At 35.0% G+C, this 17,969-nt stretch overlaps 2 protein-coding genes and 1 long non-coding RNA gene across 4 annotated transcripts in view; 2 read left to right on the top strand and 1 right to left on the bottom strand.

Moving 5' to 3' along the window:
• Positions 1-16,633, bottom strand: part of mbo (Nuclear pore complex protein Nup88) — a 523,666-nt gene extending 507,033 nt beyond the window's left edge. Inside the window, exon 1 of the mRNA XM_081768639.1 lies at positions 16,263-16,633. Coding sequence (XP_081624765.1) covers positions 16,263-16,478 — 216 coding nt within the window. The 5' untranslated portion in view covers positions 16,479-16,633. The remainder of the gene's footprint in view (positions 1-16,262) is intronic.
• LOC145692194 (protein CASP-like) overlaps positions 16,550-17,969 on the top strand; it is a 666,401-nt gene continuing 664,981 nt past the window's right edge. The window contains exon 1 of the mRNA XM_081767492.1: positions 16,550-16,764. Within this exon, the coding sequence (XP_081623618.1) occupies positions 16,702-16,764 (63 nt within the window). The 5' untranslated portion in view covers positions 16,550-16,701. The remainder of the gene's footprint in view (positions 16,765-17,969) is intronic.
• The window catches only part of LOC145693002 (uncharacterized), a 28,493-nt gene continuing 27,338 nt past the window's right edge, over positions 16,815-17,969 (top strand). Inside the window, exon 1 of one of the 2 annotated variants that reach the window (XR_014132679.1) lies at positions 16,815-16,941. This is a non-coding gene — a long non-coding RNA (uncharacterized LOC145693002). Of the gene's footprint in view, positions 16,968-17,969 lie in introns of both variants that reach the window. The other variant, XR_014132680.1, reaches the window with a different exon arrangement.

The following is a 17,969-nucleotide window of genomic DNA, read 5'->3' as shown; positions in this document are numbered from 1 at the left end:
AACAACGGATATGTCGCCGACGTCTGACAGAATGATTTGTATGAAGTCAAACTTCATTCGTTTTTGTTCTTATCTCTCTCTCTCTCTCTCTCTCTAGGGGAGGGAAACAATGATCAAGGAACAACTGTACGAGTCAAAACATTACATTGACAGTCTTGAAGAAAAAATTCGAGAAGTTCTAGGGAATGTACCAACTGAAACAGTACCAAGACATGTGGAAAGGATTCTCATAAGGTCACAAAATGTGACTGAATGTTAGCAGATATGGTGAAATGTGGCTTAAACTAATACGAGGGGATGATGAAAAATTCGTAGCTCAACCCAGCAGTGCAGGTACAATGATGAAATTGTACAGTTTTAAAGAACATTTTATACGTACAAATTCAAATTTTCTTATTAATAACGAAATTCTTATTGTTGTTTTTCAGGTCCCTGAAGTGATAGTATGTGCCCAACCAGCGAATTTAAATGAATATTGAGATCGGAACTGTCATCAAATTTTTGTTCCACCAAGGATATTTGCCGAAGCAAATTCATGAGGAAATCGGTGACGCACTACGGGACTCTCCTCTGTGATACGAAGTGGTGAAGAAGTCAGTGGCACAATTTAAAAGAGCGGATTTCTCAACAGGTGATGCTTCACGTGCAGAAGACTAAAACCGATGATTGTCCCCGAAATCGTGGATGATACTCATAACATTATTCTTAAAAATCAGAGAATCGCAACAAAACGCGTGGCAAAGATTGTGCGCTTTTCTCGGGAACGTGTCAGTACTGTAATTCATAATGAATTGGGCATCGCAAGCTTTTGGCAAAATGCGATCCTAAAAATCTCAGCAGCTCAAAAGCGTGCAAGAGTGAGGGTATCAAGGGAAGTCATCTCCCATTCTAACTGCAATGTCGACCAATTTCTGTACGAATAGTAACCATGGAAGAAACATAGCTGTACCACTACGATTTTGAAATAAAACAACAGTCAATGGAGTGATGACACTCAGGTTCCTCTCACCCCAAGGAGTTCAAGAAACAGAAGTCAGCTGCGAAAGTGTTTGTAACGTTCTTCTGAGATAAAGGTGGAGTCGTACTCATAGACTACCGGTACAAGAGTCAGACATTTAATGGAGAGTATTACTCTGCATTACTCACAAAACTGAACGAGAAACTGAAAGTGCAATGGCATGGCATGATCTAAGGTTTCAATGTTATTGTTCTCCTTATTCCCCAGATCTAGCTCCATCAGATTATTACTTGTTTGCAAAGCTCAAACAATACTTGAAAGAATGCCACTTTGGATGTGATAAGGAGTGATTAATGCTACGGAACAGTGGTGTGAGGAATAGTTTTCAATATTGTTTTTAACTGGACTGCAAAAATTGGAGCACGTGTAAGGAAGTGAATTGAACTTCCGGGGGAATATCTAGAATAAGTGTAAAATTTCATCTTTCCACGTGCACTCCTTCTGGGTTGGGCTACTATCTTTCCAGTAGTCCCTCGTAAAATGGTAGATCCTCTCTGGAGACGTTGTTCACTTAAACAAAAACTTGTGTATTATGTGATAGGTAATATTAAAAATCTCTCTGAAGACCTTGTTCACTTCAAGAAAAACTTGTTTACTTTACGCGATATGTGATATTAAAAAATTGTGACTAACTTTCCAACCACCTTATACATTCTTCTTGTGAATATTCAAAATCTATGGGCAATACCTAACATAACGAATCAAGTAGATGGATGTACTTCTAACGCTGTCTTAAGTATTAATTAAAGAACTTAAGTATTTTTCCCAGGATCTCACTCTATAATTCCCTCATTTCATCTTCGGCATACTTTTCAATACCCTGCCCCACTGCAATCCTATATATCCCGCGTAAATGAAGACAATGAGCAACAAGTCCTCAGCGTCCTTCCATTTTCAATATCTCTAATTATTCACAATATATTCAGTGGCAATTATAAATTATATTACTTGTTCTGAATCATTAATGTGTGTAACATTTTCCATTCACTCTTTATGTTAGTACAGATAAGAATACTCAAAATTATATATATATTAGCTGCTCGTATTGGATATCAGCATTTTCTAAATTATCTCCCCAGAAGTACCTGAAGCAGTCAACGAACAAACATGTTAAACGTCACATTTCTAAAATATATGCTGCTTTTAAGCTAAACACTTGAATTATAGCTTTTTCTATTGCCGTTGGGAACGATATAATTATAAAAGAAAACACAATTGTATTGTTTTTCTGCATTTCAAGACTTTTTTTTCTTTAATACAAGTGATCGAATAAATATCACCAGCAGTTCATACTACTCCTACCTTTTTTTTTTTTTTCTTTCTTTATTGTGAACACAGGTTTTGTAATGTTTCAAAGATGCCCGAAGTGAATAAAAGTGATATTTTCGAAACAAATCCTTAAATCAAAAATAAAATAAAATAAAAATTCAAGCGAATGATATAATAATGGTAAGCAGTAAGCAGATACATAAAATCAGATTTCTGGATCTCTGTCTTTTAAAAAAAACTCAATTTTGAAGGTATTACATTTATTCCTACGCAATATTATTATTATTTTAATAATTCCATCATTTAATATGAAGTTTCATAGAAGTATTGTTTTAAATTTTTATTTCGCGGGATTTATTAAAGCAGAAGGAGGTGATTTAAATCAAAAACAGTATTTGATGCTTATTTGGATTATTATGGTGAGAAATGTACATAGAGAAGACGGTATTTCAGTAGAAGGTAGAAATTACAGGTAGTTGTACATGGTTTGCAGATGGCATGACTTGTTGTGGAGTCTGAACCAAAAATTAACATGATATTTAGAACATGCGAAGAATATGGAATGAAAACAAACTAAAGACGTTCACGTAAGCAAGAATCAATACACATAAGCCAAATTTGTTTATATCAATTATAGCAAAGGAAGAAAGGAAGTATCCAGTAACTATTTATTGATGGATATTATAGAATGAATTTCCAATATTAAAAGGCAAAATATCGTAATTCAGAACTACAATTACGGTATGACTTCTGAAGAAATAAGTAAAAGTTTGTGCTACGTGTTATATACCAGTTAAATCTTTGTACAACAGATTCAACAATGTGAGAGAGAGTATTTTCAAGAACATCGAAACTTTTAATCCGAAATAAAACGAGCATATTTCAAGGACATTCAACAATAGTTAAATACTGCCAGTTATTCAAGAGAAATATTTGAAATTTTTCTCCCTACATTACTTGAAATGTGCAATAAAACCTTTCAGCTTTACGTCTCACGATTATGCAAGCTAGGCTAAAGGAGAAGGTGGTGATGAGAAATGAATGAAATGGCGGAATGAAGAGTGGGAAGAAGCCGGAGAACCTAGAGAAAACCCACGCATACGGTGTCTGTGCACCACAAAGTTTACTTGGCTTGAGCAGGGATCGAACCGGGGACCCCATATACCAGAAGTGAATGCTCTACTACTGAGCCACCGCGGCCCCGTCAAATGTGCAATAAAACGTATAGGTTTTCTTGTCTTATCATAAGTTTAGCAGTGTATCAGGATAATAATACTAAAAAGGGATCAGTGAAACCTTGAAATCGTTTATGTAAAATACAAGGAAGTTAAGATATTTAGATATTTACGCAGATGTTATTTCTTTCTTTTCCTAGTGACTATTCTGTTTTGCTCGGGGAGCCATAACACATATAAAAAATAATTAATATAAAATTAATTTTTAATGGTGTAATGGGTACCACAATAATGGAACGGGTAGTATAGTGGGATTAGAGTTATAGTGTATTGCCTGTCACATGGAGACCATTACCTAAATGATTTATGACATTTTATTTAGATGTGATAGATAGTAAAATAAAAGAGATTGAATAAAAATAATAAGAAGAATGCATAATGTAATTAATTAATATTTAGAATAAAAGAAACAATTACATATAGCTATAAGTTAAATACACAAATATATTATGGCACTAAAAAAAGAAGCATATAATAACTATAAAAATATGTAAATTGTTAATAAATAATTTTGACTTGTTATATTATACCATACTTTAGTTATATATATATATATATATATATATATATATATATATATATATATATATATATATATATATATATATATATATATATATATATATATATTTTAGTTTATACTTAATGTCCTGACGACAGCTACTTAGAGACTTTATGTTGAAGCTTTGAACGGAACGATGTGAATTTGAAATGGTAGATTCCGAATGAATGATTGTTGAAATGATCCCAAAAGAATGTTTGCTTGGTTTATAAAATTTGATTTTTTATATTTGTAAATGTTTTTGTTTGTTACAATTAGTTGGTATTATATTTTTGAATTTTAAATTAGTTAAAAAATAGTTTTTTAATAAATATTATTGTTATGTATATAAATATAAAGGTTATTTTTGTTTTTTTGTTTAGTTTTGGAAAATTTGTGTATTTGTTTACTAAAATATCACCAGATATTTTGTTTTTAACTTTTTTTGTAAACAATTGTGAAATTACAGATGCATATATTGAGGTTAGCTAGGTGTTACGCTATAGCTTGTTATGGGAAAGTTTATTTTTTAGTTTACACAACCTTGGCCTCAGGCTATTTTTAATTTTGGATGCTTTGATTATTTGCACTGAAAAATATTATTTTAATTGTTTATTTTGTTTTATGTTAATAAAAAAACTTTATGCACTATTAAGTAATAATTCACTTATTATATAACAATTATTAGTAAAGAGGTGAAGTCGAATGTAAAATAAAAAGGAGGACATGAATGGCAGATACTGAAGTTTCTAACAATAGAAGTTTATTGTGTAGATCTTCGAGTAAAGAATCGAAAAAAATATCACGTACATCAAGTTTCGTGCAGAGGTCTGTATTCTATGAGGCAGAAACATGAATACTACGAGAGAACAAAACAGCAAGGGATATAAATAAAGCATTACTGGTACTTTATATATATGTGGTTCTCCGTGTTGAGTAACACCCCAAGAAACAGAGAAAAATGTATAGAAATATTTCTATTTACTCATGTGTTTGAACTAATCTACGAAAGTAATCAACAATAGGCAGATCAGGAAGAAGCGGCTGCATGTTGTATACGAATTAACATTTGGCTCTGTCAAATTTCACTGTAGTTGCATATAGAATTACAGGGTCGTGGTGGCTCAGTGGTAGAGCGTTTACCACTGATGCATGGGGGGGGGGTTCTGGTTCCATTCCAGCTTGCGCCAAGGGACTTTGTGGTGGACAAACACCGCATGCGTAGGTTTCCTCGGGGTTCTCTTGTTTCCTCCCACTTTCTTCATTCCACCATTTCACTCATTTCTCATCATCACCGTCTCCTTTAGCCTAGCCGGCATGACCGTGGGACGTAAAACTCAAATATTTCATTTCGCATATAAAATTCAATTCCGCAGAACTGATGGGAACGAAGAAACATAACAAAAAGCATCAACTACAGTATGTGATACTAAATTCACTTAAATTTTATATTTTCTGTCATTTTTTTGTATGAATGTTCAATATAAGGGGACCACAGGGGTATATTTCGAGAGCCAGTTTCAGAAACGCTGCTACAATGGAACGAAAATAGTCTTATCGCGAAAACGAACACTAACCGATAGATCAAAATTTTAGGATACAAACAAAAGAAACAAACCATTGAAGACATAACGGTTTTCAGTGTTTTCATCAGGCCAGCGCTCAACTTTCATACATTTTCCAAAATACTGTTAATTCTAGAATTTCTCTGATCAACTACTTTGTACTTTCAAAATACTTGCTGTACTCAAAGTTACTACCAAGTTCTCTTTCCTGAAAAATTAATCTTCAAATCAGCGACGTCATAAACAACGAACTGGACAAGAATGAATACTATCTCAAATATATCTACTAGATGCTATTTGCAGTGCCCCCTCCCCTCCTTAAGGATATTCTGGTTCCTAAACGGGGTTTGTCTGTTAAGTGTTGGTGTATTAAGGAATAGGAAATTGAAGAATTTTTATAATAAAATATGAAAAAAATATATTTAAAAACGTCAACCACTTGAAACACGTCAACACGATAAGATAATTGAAACAACTGGAATTAGTCATCCAATTTGTTGCTCTCACTTAATTTGACGTACAGTACACTATTGCGTAATAGTCTCTGAATTTGTTTATTTATTTATTTTTTCAATGCATATGAACGCAAGTCGAACAAATTGACTTCCATGTACAATTTTCACTTTTTCATGATTAATTTTTGGTACATTTCCTACAACTTGTGATTCTAACCACACTCACTGATAAAACCCTTCGATAAAATAACCTACTGAAATAAAATGAAACCTTTCAGTTTAATGTCCCACGGTTATGCCCGTTAGGCTGAGAGAGAATAATGATTAAAGCAAGTGAATGATGACTGAAGAATTTGTGGAATGAGAATGTGGGGCGAAACGGAAGTACCCCGAGAAAACCGACGGACATCAATGATGTCCATCACAAACTCACCTGGTCAGGGATCGAACCAGGAACACCATGCACCATAGGCAAGCGCTCTACTACTTATCCACCATACTGAAAATATACTGAATATAATATTGAAATAATATATTGAAAATAGAGTAATAGCAATAGTACATATGTTTAAATGGAGAGTTACTAACGCTCTCATATTCTGGAAGAAGACTTTTGGTTTGCTTTCCGTAAGAGAAAATCCGTCCCCCTCCCCTTCAGAATAACTCGCTGGCTACAACACTAGCGATTTGGCACTCAAAATATTCATATACAACGACTAAAAAAACGCACGACTGGGCCTCAGATTCGAGCCTGGATCTCCCATTATCGTACATGCGTTAACCACTACACTACGTAGTCATATCCCTGAACAATCACAAATTCCATCACTCTTTAGTCTGTGAACTTATAATATTCCTATTCTTTGATCTCTACAATGTCTTCAGAAAAAAAAAGGAAAAAGAACGTAAGGAATCGATCAGTATTTTTTATTTAACAAAATGATTCAGTTTTCGAATCGTCTGACGATTTACAAGGTGCATCAAGGTGTTCCTGAAGGCCACCACCGAAAAAGAAAAAAAAAGCGTATTTTTAAACAGATTATTTGTTGTATCTATATACAGATAAAAGTATAATGAAAGGCACACTAAAACTTGAGAGCTTAAAAAACATCATAATGTAATAAACCATTTTCCTTTCTGCAGAATATTTGATAGAGTGTAAATTTAAAAAAAAAAAAAAAAAAAAGTTTATGGTTCTATATAAAAAGTGTAACAGAAGTAAATTACTTTTTTGGCTGAAGAAAACTTGGCTAAAGAGGAATAAGGTAAAATGAAATGAAATCTTTCAGTTTTACGTCCCACGGTAAGGGTAAAGGAGACTGTGATTATGAGAAATGAATGAAATGGTGTAATAAAGAGTGGGAGGAAACGGGAGAACTCCGAGTAAACCCACGTGCACGGTGTTTGCCCATTACAAAGTCCACACGGCGCGAGCTGGGATCGAACCAAGGACCCCAAACACCGGAGGTGAACGCTCTACCACTGAGCCACCGCGTCCCCAAGAGGAATAAGGTGACAAACATTAAAGTACAGAACAAAATAGAAATATCGGTACAATAATAATACTTATATCAAGAAACGAATTAATTTTCGAACTCATGTGATCATGAACGGATATATGAGAAGCCACCACATGCATTGTTTACTTTTATTTATTTATTTAAAGATTTTGTACACATTTATGTTAACGTGCATAAGCTGTATTTTTGCAGTTTCATTGCTTTATATGTGGTTGCTGCATCTACATATGCGCAGAGAGGTATCAGAAATATCAAATATTAAGGCTTTACTTTACAAACACACTACTTCACAAAACCTAGTTTGACAGGCACCTTTTTAAATTTCAATAGTTTAGTACTGTTGTTTTATCACTGAGATTTCATATTAGTTATCCGATTTGATAGCTGAAGTATAGCAGTGTGTATTATTTGGAGATACTGAGACAAAAATCACTAAATAAAAAGAATATATATATATAAAAAACAGCGAATTGGGAAAACTTCATCACGTATTTCCATTATGTTTTATGCTAACATATGGTCATATGAAATAAATGGTTGAATGTTAAACACCAGCAGAACAAACTATTGAGAATTCATGAGGGACACAAACGTTCTAGTGTAAGATTACTTTTCGCTTCGAGGAAAGCCCAAAAGTAGTTTACGTGAATTATAAGCATAGCTTTGCTTCTTCTGTGTATGTATGGAGAGTAAATCTTTAACGTCTTATGCTTATACCTATTGGGCTAAAGGAAAAGAATGGCGTGAAAGAAAATGAATCGGTGGAATGAGAATGTGAAAGGAAACGGGAGAACCTGCGCACATGATGGTGTCCAGGCACAAATTCCAATGACGTGGGATCGAACCAAAGACTTCTATATTGTCGCCGTACTCTCCCTACACATATAGTAGTTACTTGTTTTATATAATTAATTTTCAAGAGAAAAAAAACTAGGAGATAAGTAACAACATACCGAAATTACTTCGATATTTACTGGAAAGACGCGCAAACAATACCAGCGCTTTAGTACTGATATGAGAGAGCCTGAGTGACAAGACGGATTAGTAAAATGAAATAAAAGATAAATTTAAGTTTCTTTTTGTATTTTATTTTCCTTCTTCAGAATGTCTTTTTGTTCGAAATTTTTATGACGGTAGATTCTGTGATTATACCATTACTAAATATTGGTCGTTCCTTAAAGCAATATTATACTAGTTTATACCGGGTGTATCGAAAATAAGGGGTCATAGGTGAAAGCAGACACCAAAAGAGTGGAAAGAAAGGAGAGTTGTTGGAAATCGTTGATTTTTAATCTAGAATACTGGATTTTTTTCAACCGCACCAGCAGTCTGGGATACACGCTGGTAAGGTGGCTTATGTTAAATGAAAAATTCCAACTCAGCAGGATGTTCGAATGGAAGGTAAGGGTTGTGTACCTACCTACCTACCTAACAATCAAAATACACACACAAAAATAAAAGAAAAAAGAAAAGAAAAAGGCATGAGGACCTTGCACATCGTTGTGAGAGAACCTACAGCACTTTGAAAAAATTTCCCAACACTGTTGTATTGCGGATATGGTAAAGGCTCCGGGGAACAACCTACTGAACTAGTAACGATTTTTCACTTAACATTAGGAGCCTTACAAGTGTGAAGCGAGCGCAATCGGCTAGTGTGATTGAAAACATTCCACTATTTCAGACTGAAAACCACTTACTTCCAACAATTTTCCTCTCCTTCCATTATTATTGTTATTATTGGTATTATTATTATTATTATTATTATTATTATTATTATTATTATTATTATTTACTTGTAACAGAGTTACATTATGAGCCCAGACTTTTGATAGACCCGATATTGTATTAGCCTTGGTCCACATTTGGATTTATTTTTGGACTTTCTTCTTTCCTAATGAAATAAGTGTGAAATATATTTGTCCTACAGCGCCACAGCATATTTCACCGACCCTCAACAATGCAGTGCTTTTTATCTTGCTATGTGTCAATGCAACAAAACATACATAGGTCAAACGAAAGGGAATACTTATACGAGAATGGACGAAGACATTCGTACATCAAAGTCCTGTAATTCACAGCAGTTATCTGGATTGGCAGGGCGCCTCAGAGAAAACCACAATATTGCTAATTCACGTTTGGTGGAGAGAGCAAAAACAGTGATGGAGTGTAGAATTAAAGAAGTGTACTATATTCGCAGAGACCCCCGCACTTAAATAGACAGGAGACAAATACAATTTGGAGTATCTTTCTATCGCGTATTTCCGCCGGCTGAAAGAAACACTAAAACAGTGATCACTAAGTGGTGAACAACACGTGTTAGCTTCCGTTTGTCGAGTTTTTTTTTTTTTAACTTCATATTTTTTTATTCCTTTTTAACCTTATTTTTAGCCATCAATCTTACTTTTCCATGTTTAAACTTACTTTTCGAACTACTAAGTCGATGATGGAAATTGTAATTTCCGAAAGTGCCTCTTACTGGAATACTTTAGTATGCAGTGAGTACTACGCTTTATTACTTATATTTTTCTACATATAATCACCTCTCACAATATACAGTGATATACAGTACCACAGTTTATTATTATTATTATTATTATTATTATTATTATATATACCCACCAGATATGGTCAATTAATATTGCTCAGTGGGCCAGGACAGAACAAGTTGTTGGGACAGTCGGTGAACCGAATTGAGAAGCTATCAGTGTGCAAAATTGTGGCCGGGTCGAGCCAAGCAAAGACTGTGCCTGACCGAGATAGGCCACCAAATATTGCGATTTTTATCCCTTACACGATAGGTTATTTGCCCGCCAAATTTCGTTTAGATTCGATTAACAGTTACCGAGAAATTAAGTACGACATATAAGTGGAGTCAAACTGAGCCTGTCTGTGGCCGAGCTGCTACCAAATATAGCGAGCATTATTCCTTAGACAATGGGCTACTTGTCACCAAATTTCATACAGATTCGACTAGTAGTTATCATGAAATAAAGTAGCACATACATGTCGAGCGTTACTGAGACAAGTCTGTAACTGGCCGAGCCCGGAAACCACATATGACGATCTTTTCCCTTACAAGATGGGCTACTTGCCCACCAAATTTGATTTAGATCTGGCAGTGGGGTCTTTTTCCTTCTCGCCCCTCACTCCTGTCGCCCCGAGGGGGTTCGCTGACGTCATGTATACATTTTTTAAATCTCCTATTCTGCGTCTCCTTCTCCTTGTTTTATGCATCTGGGCGAAACAGGGCTTGACTTAAGAACATTTTGAAGTATATGAAATCAACATTTTTCTAAGGCCCGGCACCAACGGTCATACCTTACAGAATGAGCTTGGTAATAAAAAGGGCAAATAAATATTTCAATTGTTAAAAGACAAGTCTTGCTTCATATATATTCCGAGGGTCAGTTACACTCCCTGTTACGCATGGAGTTTACTATAGAGCTCTTAGTTTTCGAAACCTCCTGACGTCTATGAATCAATGGACATTGCCTATTCAAATCGTCCACTAACGGAAAGAAGCAGAAACGTAGCAATTAACAAACGTGAATTCTCAATGTTTGAAATTCCTATTTATAATAAGTCAATATTGAGGGGGAGAAAAAAAAAGCTTGATGCAGTCTCAGGGAGCCACACATTTACTAGACAACTATACAATTTCAATGTATCTGCTTCTTGCTCAAAGTATAAAACTGCAGTGAAGCAATTGTTCTCCTTTCCAAAATGCATTCAGACGGCATTATATTTATTAGGAAATACCTTACAAGTTACTATTAAATGTCTGATTAAAGCAAAACAACTGCCTGGTCTGTTGTTTTTAAAATTCCAGATAATCTGTAGAATTCCCTCTCCCAGTTCTAACAGTTACTATTATTATTATTTATTAATTTATTTATTTAGTATTTCCCTTATTCCATAAATGGAGACACCTTGCAAATATAGAGAAAAGCATGTGCTGCTACATAAATTATAAATAAAGAGAAGGAAATATAGAATTTTCAATACTTCGTTCATGAGCTCGAAATGAAAAGTCAGTTATTACATACTGATGCTTTTGTTAAATCAGTATGTTAAATAATAAGCTAGTTGTAATTCTACACAAGTAGCAAGGTATCACAACGACAGTACTCACTAAGCTTTATGAAGAGGATGTGCAACCTAATTAGCAGCCACTATTTACGACCTAATTTCAGAGGAAAGTTAAGCGACAAATCACTCCCAAGTTAGAAACGATGGCAGTTTTGTTTTAGATAAGAAATCCTCTTAAATATGAGGTCCTTGGTCACTAACGATGCATCAGTTTATAACTGCCTTTTCTGATAGATGTTAAGTGTTACCAGGTCAAAAACTTTTTAGATGGAGAATAAGAAACTAAATACGATCATGATTTAAAATTTGTGTAAAATGTCACGATGACATGTTTTGTTTAGATTACCAGTGTGTAAAATTCAATGTAGGCTCTTTGCTTTTATATTTCCATCAAACTGTATCTTGTGCAAAACTTTTACTGGACTGAATTTTTTTCTATCAAATGAATGCTCGGACAAACCAGGTACTATTTTTCCATTTATATATATATGTATTCCTTTACACTTTTAAGCAAACAAAAAATTTCTGAACGCAACAAGTGGATATGAATTACATGAATTCAGTTACACTTGCATACATTATGGAGTTCAGTATTAGATCGTATGTAGCACGTGGGTTGTCCAGATTTGCTGAAGAAGGTAGCAGGGAACACCGAAACAGCCCAGCTAATAATGCATTGGACGCACTAAATAAAAGAATATATTTGCAAGTCAATACTACAATGTACTTACTACCACTAAACACGTGCGTTAATGATGCACTCATATTCATTTTTAGTTGCAACGGTTTTATTATTTTCCTCCAAATGTACGATGTACACTCATGTCCAAAATTATTGTCACATGTCTGTAAATATGTTGTTGTAGGAATATAAGTTGATAACAAATTCGCCCGGTATTTCTTATGGTATTAGTAAGTGTATAATCGGCAAAGACATGTATGTGACAAAAATTCATGTCAAAAGAGCAGTAAATAAGAAAAATAAAACATTCTTGTCCTTTAGCAACATTTTCTTTCACTCATTCTAATTTTCGCACTTATAATTCTTTTCCTATGAAATTTACCACAAATATACATTTCCCGATTATACACATAGTATCAGTATTAAAAGTACTCTGCAAAATCATTATCAAATTATATTCTTACAAGAAGACAGTTATAGATGGGTGACAATCATTTTGGACATGAGTGTACATTTTTTTTTTTCAGCGAGTGTATGCAAGCTTTCTTTTGTAGTGAAATTTTACCTAATTATGCTTTTCTTTTTGAAAGTTTCCTTCCAGTATTCGCAATACTTTTGACATAATTCCCACCCTGATCTCATCGTGGCTTAAGAAAGATTTAAAAATATTATAATTTCTAGGATCACGTCATGATATTACTTTGGAGACTTTTCAAGAGCTAATAGATCTTCTAGCAGGTAACCAAATATCACTGAAAATACTGACGTAGCTTTGTTAAGAACTTTACGTCACTAAATTGTCAGTATATGTCAGCAATTGCCCATAATATTATGAAGGAATTTATGTGACTTCTTTTCTCCAATAATAAATTGAATTTATTGGCTTATTTCTGATAATGTTCCCCATATCAATTTCAGTCCAATCGCTCAACGCAGTTAAGAAGAAAATACGATTTGATTTGACTTGGAGTTTAGTGTCCTTTTCAGCAGCGAGGTAATATGAAACGTGAACCTACAGATTATCGTGGGATCCGAACCACATGAGCTCCCGCCGGGAATCGAATCAGGTCTCCCACGCCAAAGGCGTGTACGCTAACCGCTTAGGCACGAGGGAGCTCTAGTGAGAGAACAATGTGTACGAAATGAAATGAAATGAAATCTTTAAGTTTAACGTTACATGGTTATGCCGGTTAGGCTAAAGGAGACGGTGATGATGAGAGAGGAGTTAAATGGTGGAATGAAGTGGGAGGAAACGGGAGAACCCCGAGAAAACCCACGAGCACGGTGTTTGTCCACCACAAAGTGCACACGGTGCGAGCTGGGATCGAACCAAGGACCCCAAGCTCCGGAGGTGAACGCTCTACCACTGAGCCACCGCGCCCCCAAACCAAAGTGTACGACAAACTAGATGATAGAAAATTATAACCGCCTCAACAGACATCAGCAATACAAAATTATGGGTTAAATCCCAATTTATGTAGTACTTAGGATGAATAGTTTGAATAAAACAAACTTGATAACTAACAGACTAGTTATCTAGTGTCCATAATCTTTATAAATAAAGATGAATGTAACTATATTTGACATTTAACTCCTCCTACGCCGCTGCACCGATTTCAATTTTTGGTACATAAGTGAATCCTGGTCTAACTTTGATTTTCATCACATTTTCGGGAAGTTACAGAATTAAATACTAAGTAACACAACTGTATTTTTGGTCTACAAGTGTACGGTTACTAGTGTAAAATCATTACAAGTGAAAATGACATAAAATAAATGAGCGCAGGTTAAAGACAACTCTATTAGATTATCTTTTCCACCGAACCTATATTTTATGTTTACAAGTGGACCGTTACTAATTTGAAACCATGACCAGTGCTACTGAAACTCGTATTACTGGCAAAACCCACTTCTTTTAACAACTCTCGCTTACGCGTGTACTCACCATCGCTGATGTGCCTGCTCCCTTCTGACGCACTCCCGCTTGGCCCACTAGCTTCGACCTGCCGTGACTTGATTAGATAACATTCGTGCTTTTTTGGTGGCCACGTAGCACAGGTTGGCTTGTGTCTTTTGCACTTTTTTTTTTTTGCCACATTTTCGGAAGCTGTATTTATTTACACGCAAAATGTAGAACACTAAATTTTCAACAGTTACGGTACTTCTGATGGCTCCCTTAAATTTTATCTACGACAACTGATATATATTCATGTCGCAAATCGAAAACCCTTTAGGGAACAACGAGGAACTTAGTGAAAGAACGTAACATAGAATTTTTCAACTATTCGCTCTAGTGGTGCGCCAAAAGTAAACCCTAAATTAGTATTACTATCTCATTTTACTGATTTCTGCTAAAATTAGTTGTATATTAGTTCATTTTCTAATCGTATATTCCCAAAGCTGGCGGCGTAGTAGGCTACTGACAGCCAATTCTCCTGGAAGCGAGATAGTGTGGTGGATAACGGCGCATACTCTAAGGGCTTAACCTTGCATGATGATCTGATCACACCCCAACTGCACTAAATTCAAGCTACGGCTGTGGTTCGGAGTTCACGTTAGTAGTTGGCCTCCGTTCTTCATAACCTCGGTGCTGTATAAGAACACTAAATAAAATCTCTGAACTCAAGCACACACAATTTGGTGATTATTACTTAGATATTAATGTTTAAATGGAGACATAAACTGATCTCGCAAGAACAGTTCATTAAAAATTCAGTAACATGGTAGTGCATATGTTCTGTCTGCGCTCATTTACCTAGTAGGGCAAGGTTCTAGAACACAGGTTTCCCTTCCCATTTAGCTGTAATAAAGACAAAAAACAACGTGCCCTGTGGGGCTCAAACCCGCCTTCAGTCGCTGACGGTCGCTCAGCAATATAATGTGAATTGAATATCAAACTCTGGTACAGAACGGAACCAACCTAGCTACTAACCTATTTGGGGGACCTGTATTCTAGAACCTTCCCGCCTAGTAGCATATGCATGAGTACGAAAGCTTTGTATGGTGTAACGTTGAATACTTGTTCTGATACGGAACTAGCAGTAATTTAACAAATGAAAGGGAAGCGGTGCAAGTTTTAGTATACGGATCCATAGATTGTAGAATGTACAGAAAAAATTGGGCGTTTAATTCGCCCATTTCATGTCGAGAACAAAACCCAACCAACCCCTGCGGGGCTTCTAACCCGTTCTTACAACTACCACTACTACTACTTATAGAATGGATCCGTATAGTAAAACTGAACGGAGAAGCTAACCCGTGAATTCGAACAATTGCATTCGCATCTACTAAAGATTAGCCCTATTTTAATTCGTGCAGTTTTACTAAATGGATCCATAGTAGCAGTAGTAGGAACGAGTTAAAATCCCCGCAAAAGGTTGGTTGGGTTCTGTTCTCGTCAAAAAATGGGCAAATTAAACATTTGCCCAAATTTTTCTGTGCATTTTACAAACTGTGGATCCGTATAGCAAAACTGCACCTTTTAATTTATATTTTCAAGTTCAATGCATCATTTTAAATTACGATATATATATAGATGATTACGCATGCTGCCGCGAAATTAGTGAAATATTATTATATTTCTACCCTCATGCCATGTAAATCACTTGGGACAAGGTGAGTACTGAAATTTAAGTAAATCTTCGCATATTGCCGAGAAAATGTTACCCCTAACCCAGTTTACGAGGAGAAGCATGTAAATCAATACTACTACCGGTTTTTGTTAAGATTTCAAATCCAGAGCTAGTTATGAATATTTTAGATCACATCTCAATTTCAACTGATATATTATACGTGTAGTTTCATTGATAAAATACTTCTCTAATCAACTTATATTCACATATACATTACTAAAAATGTGATTTCTTGAAGCAAGGCATACTTACTTACCTGGTAGGTTGGCCTGTCTTCAGTCTTCTCGTTTCCATTGTTCAAATTTATCGTTAAAAGGGAACTTTCACTACCGTCCCACACAAATAGTATATCTCCTTTACTGTCTATAAGATTCTTTGTTTTCACATTATTATTATCTTTAGACAGTTTCTGGCGAAAATGCTGAAATATCTTTCTATCCGTCAAGCCCAACTTATCCGTAGTTACCTCCATGTTTGTTTTCCTTCCCTCTCTGTGATTGATTTATTAAGACTATTAGTGTACAAAACCTAAAATACAAATAAATCTATGTTGTAAAATTTAGAGATATTTTTTAGTACGTTAAATCCCTTACAAAAGTTACATTTACCAAACCATAGAATAAAATTCAACCATAACACATTGGTGTTGAGACTACAATAAATGTTTACTGCTCTCGTTCAGTAGTGTGTAGAAAATGGCTGCGAGGGTCCAGTCGTTGATTGATGTGTGGAAAACTTTCGATTTAAGTGGTTTCCAGGTAAGTACATGACTCTATAAACAACATAAATACATAATGAAATAATGTGTGTTCATATTACGTTCAATGTGAGATCATTTTCTTCTAATATATGTCTGAAAGCCGGGAGAAAAAGGTGTATGTTTTGTGTGGCCCCGCAGTGAGCATGTTGCACCTGCCAATGTGTAATATCACAAGGTGTCTATCGGTAGCAGACTACAACTGTAAATATTTTGAGATTATTGAATGAAAGCGAAGTGTAGTATTATTGCTTATTGAAAGTAATATATCTGCAGAAGCATGCTAACATTACTTCTGTGAGAATGCCAATTTCCGATTAAATTGTTTGTTGATTAATTATCGTATAAACGCTTGTCACGTATTCTGTATTAAGTTGAATTGATTGTAGATATTTACAGGAGTTGCTAATGGCAAGATTTTTTTTTTTTTTTTCGTTTCCGCTGTAATATATTTTTCCTAGAGTTCAGTTAATAATGAAATACGTACTACAGGATAAAATAATAGTTTTTAAAATAGAATAGTATTGTATCTGTTAATTTTACCAGTGAAACCCATGTGTTTCATAACAAAACTTATAAGGGACTGAAAAGAAATTGATGATGCAAGTACTTAGCCCTAACATGACGTGCCCAAATCTAACCTAACCTAACTTGGACCAACTTAAACTAACCTAATATTAGTAGAAATAAGCGAAATTCTATCATCTTTGGGAAAATTATGTTGGACCCCTACACTAACATAACGTCATCAAACCCAACTTAAACTAATCTAATGTGAACAGTAATTACCGAAGTTGTAACATTTTTTAGAAAGAATTGCTGGACCCTTCTGCTAAACATTAGTCATCATAGAAACTATAATCTTTCAATAGGTTAAATACTCGCGTGCTTTTTAACAATTTTAATTTGTAAACCTGTTTGTACTAAGGTTAATTTTCGTTGCGAACTGGCGAAGGTGTGGGAGCTGGAGTGAGCAAAGACAGAAGGGTAAAAGAGGAAGAGAGAATGGGCCATATTCGATGCATAGTATCCTTAAAATAAATGCAGTCTTTAAAAGTTTACACACTGTGTTGAAATACGGTAGATATTGTTTGCAGTACTTTCATTAAAATGAACCATCAAGTGCCTCCCACGTTACTGCTTGCAATTTTGCGTTCCTGCCATTGCGTCTTTCACAGAGATATCCTCTGAGCTTGAAATATCGCA

This window comes from Thermobia domestica, chromosome 8 (genome assembly GCF_964235325.1).
Source record: "Thermobia domestica chromosome 8, izTheDome1.hap1.1, whole genome shotgun sequence".
NCBI lineage: Eukaryota > Metazoa > Arthropoda > Insecta > Zygentoma > Lepismatidae > Thermobia > Thermobia domestica.
This window is presented reverse-complemented; position numbering and strand designations above follow the sequence as displayed.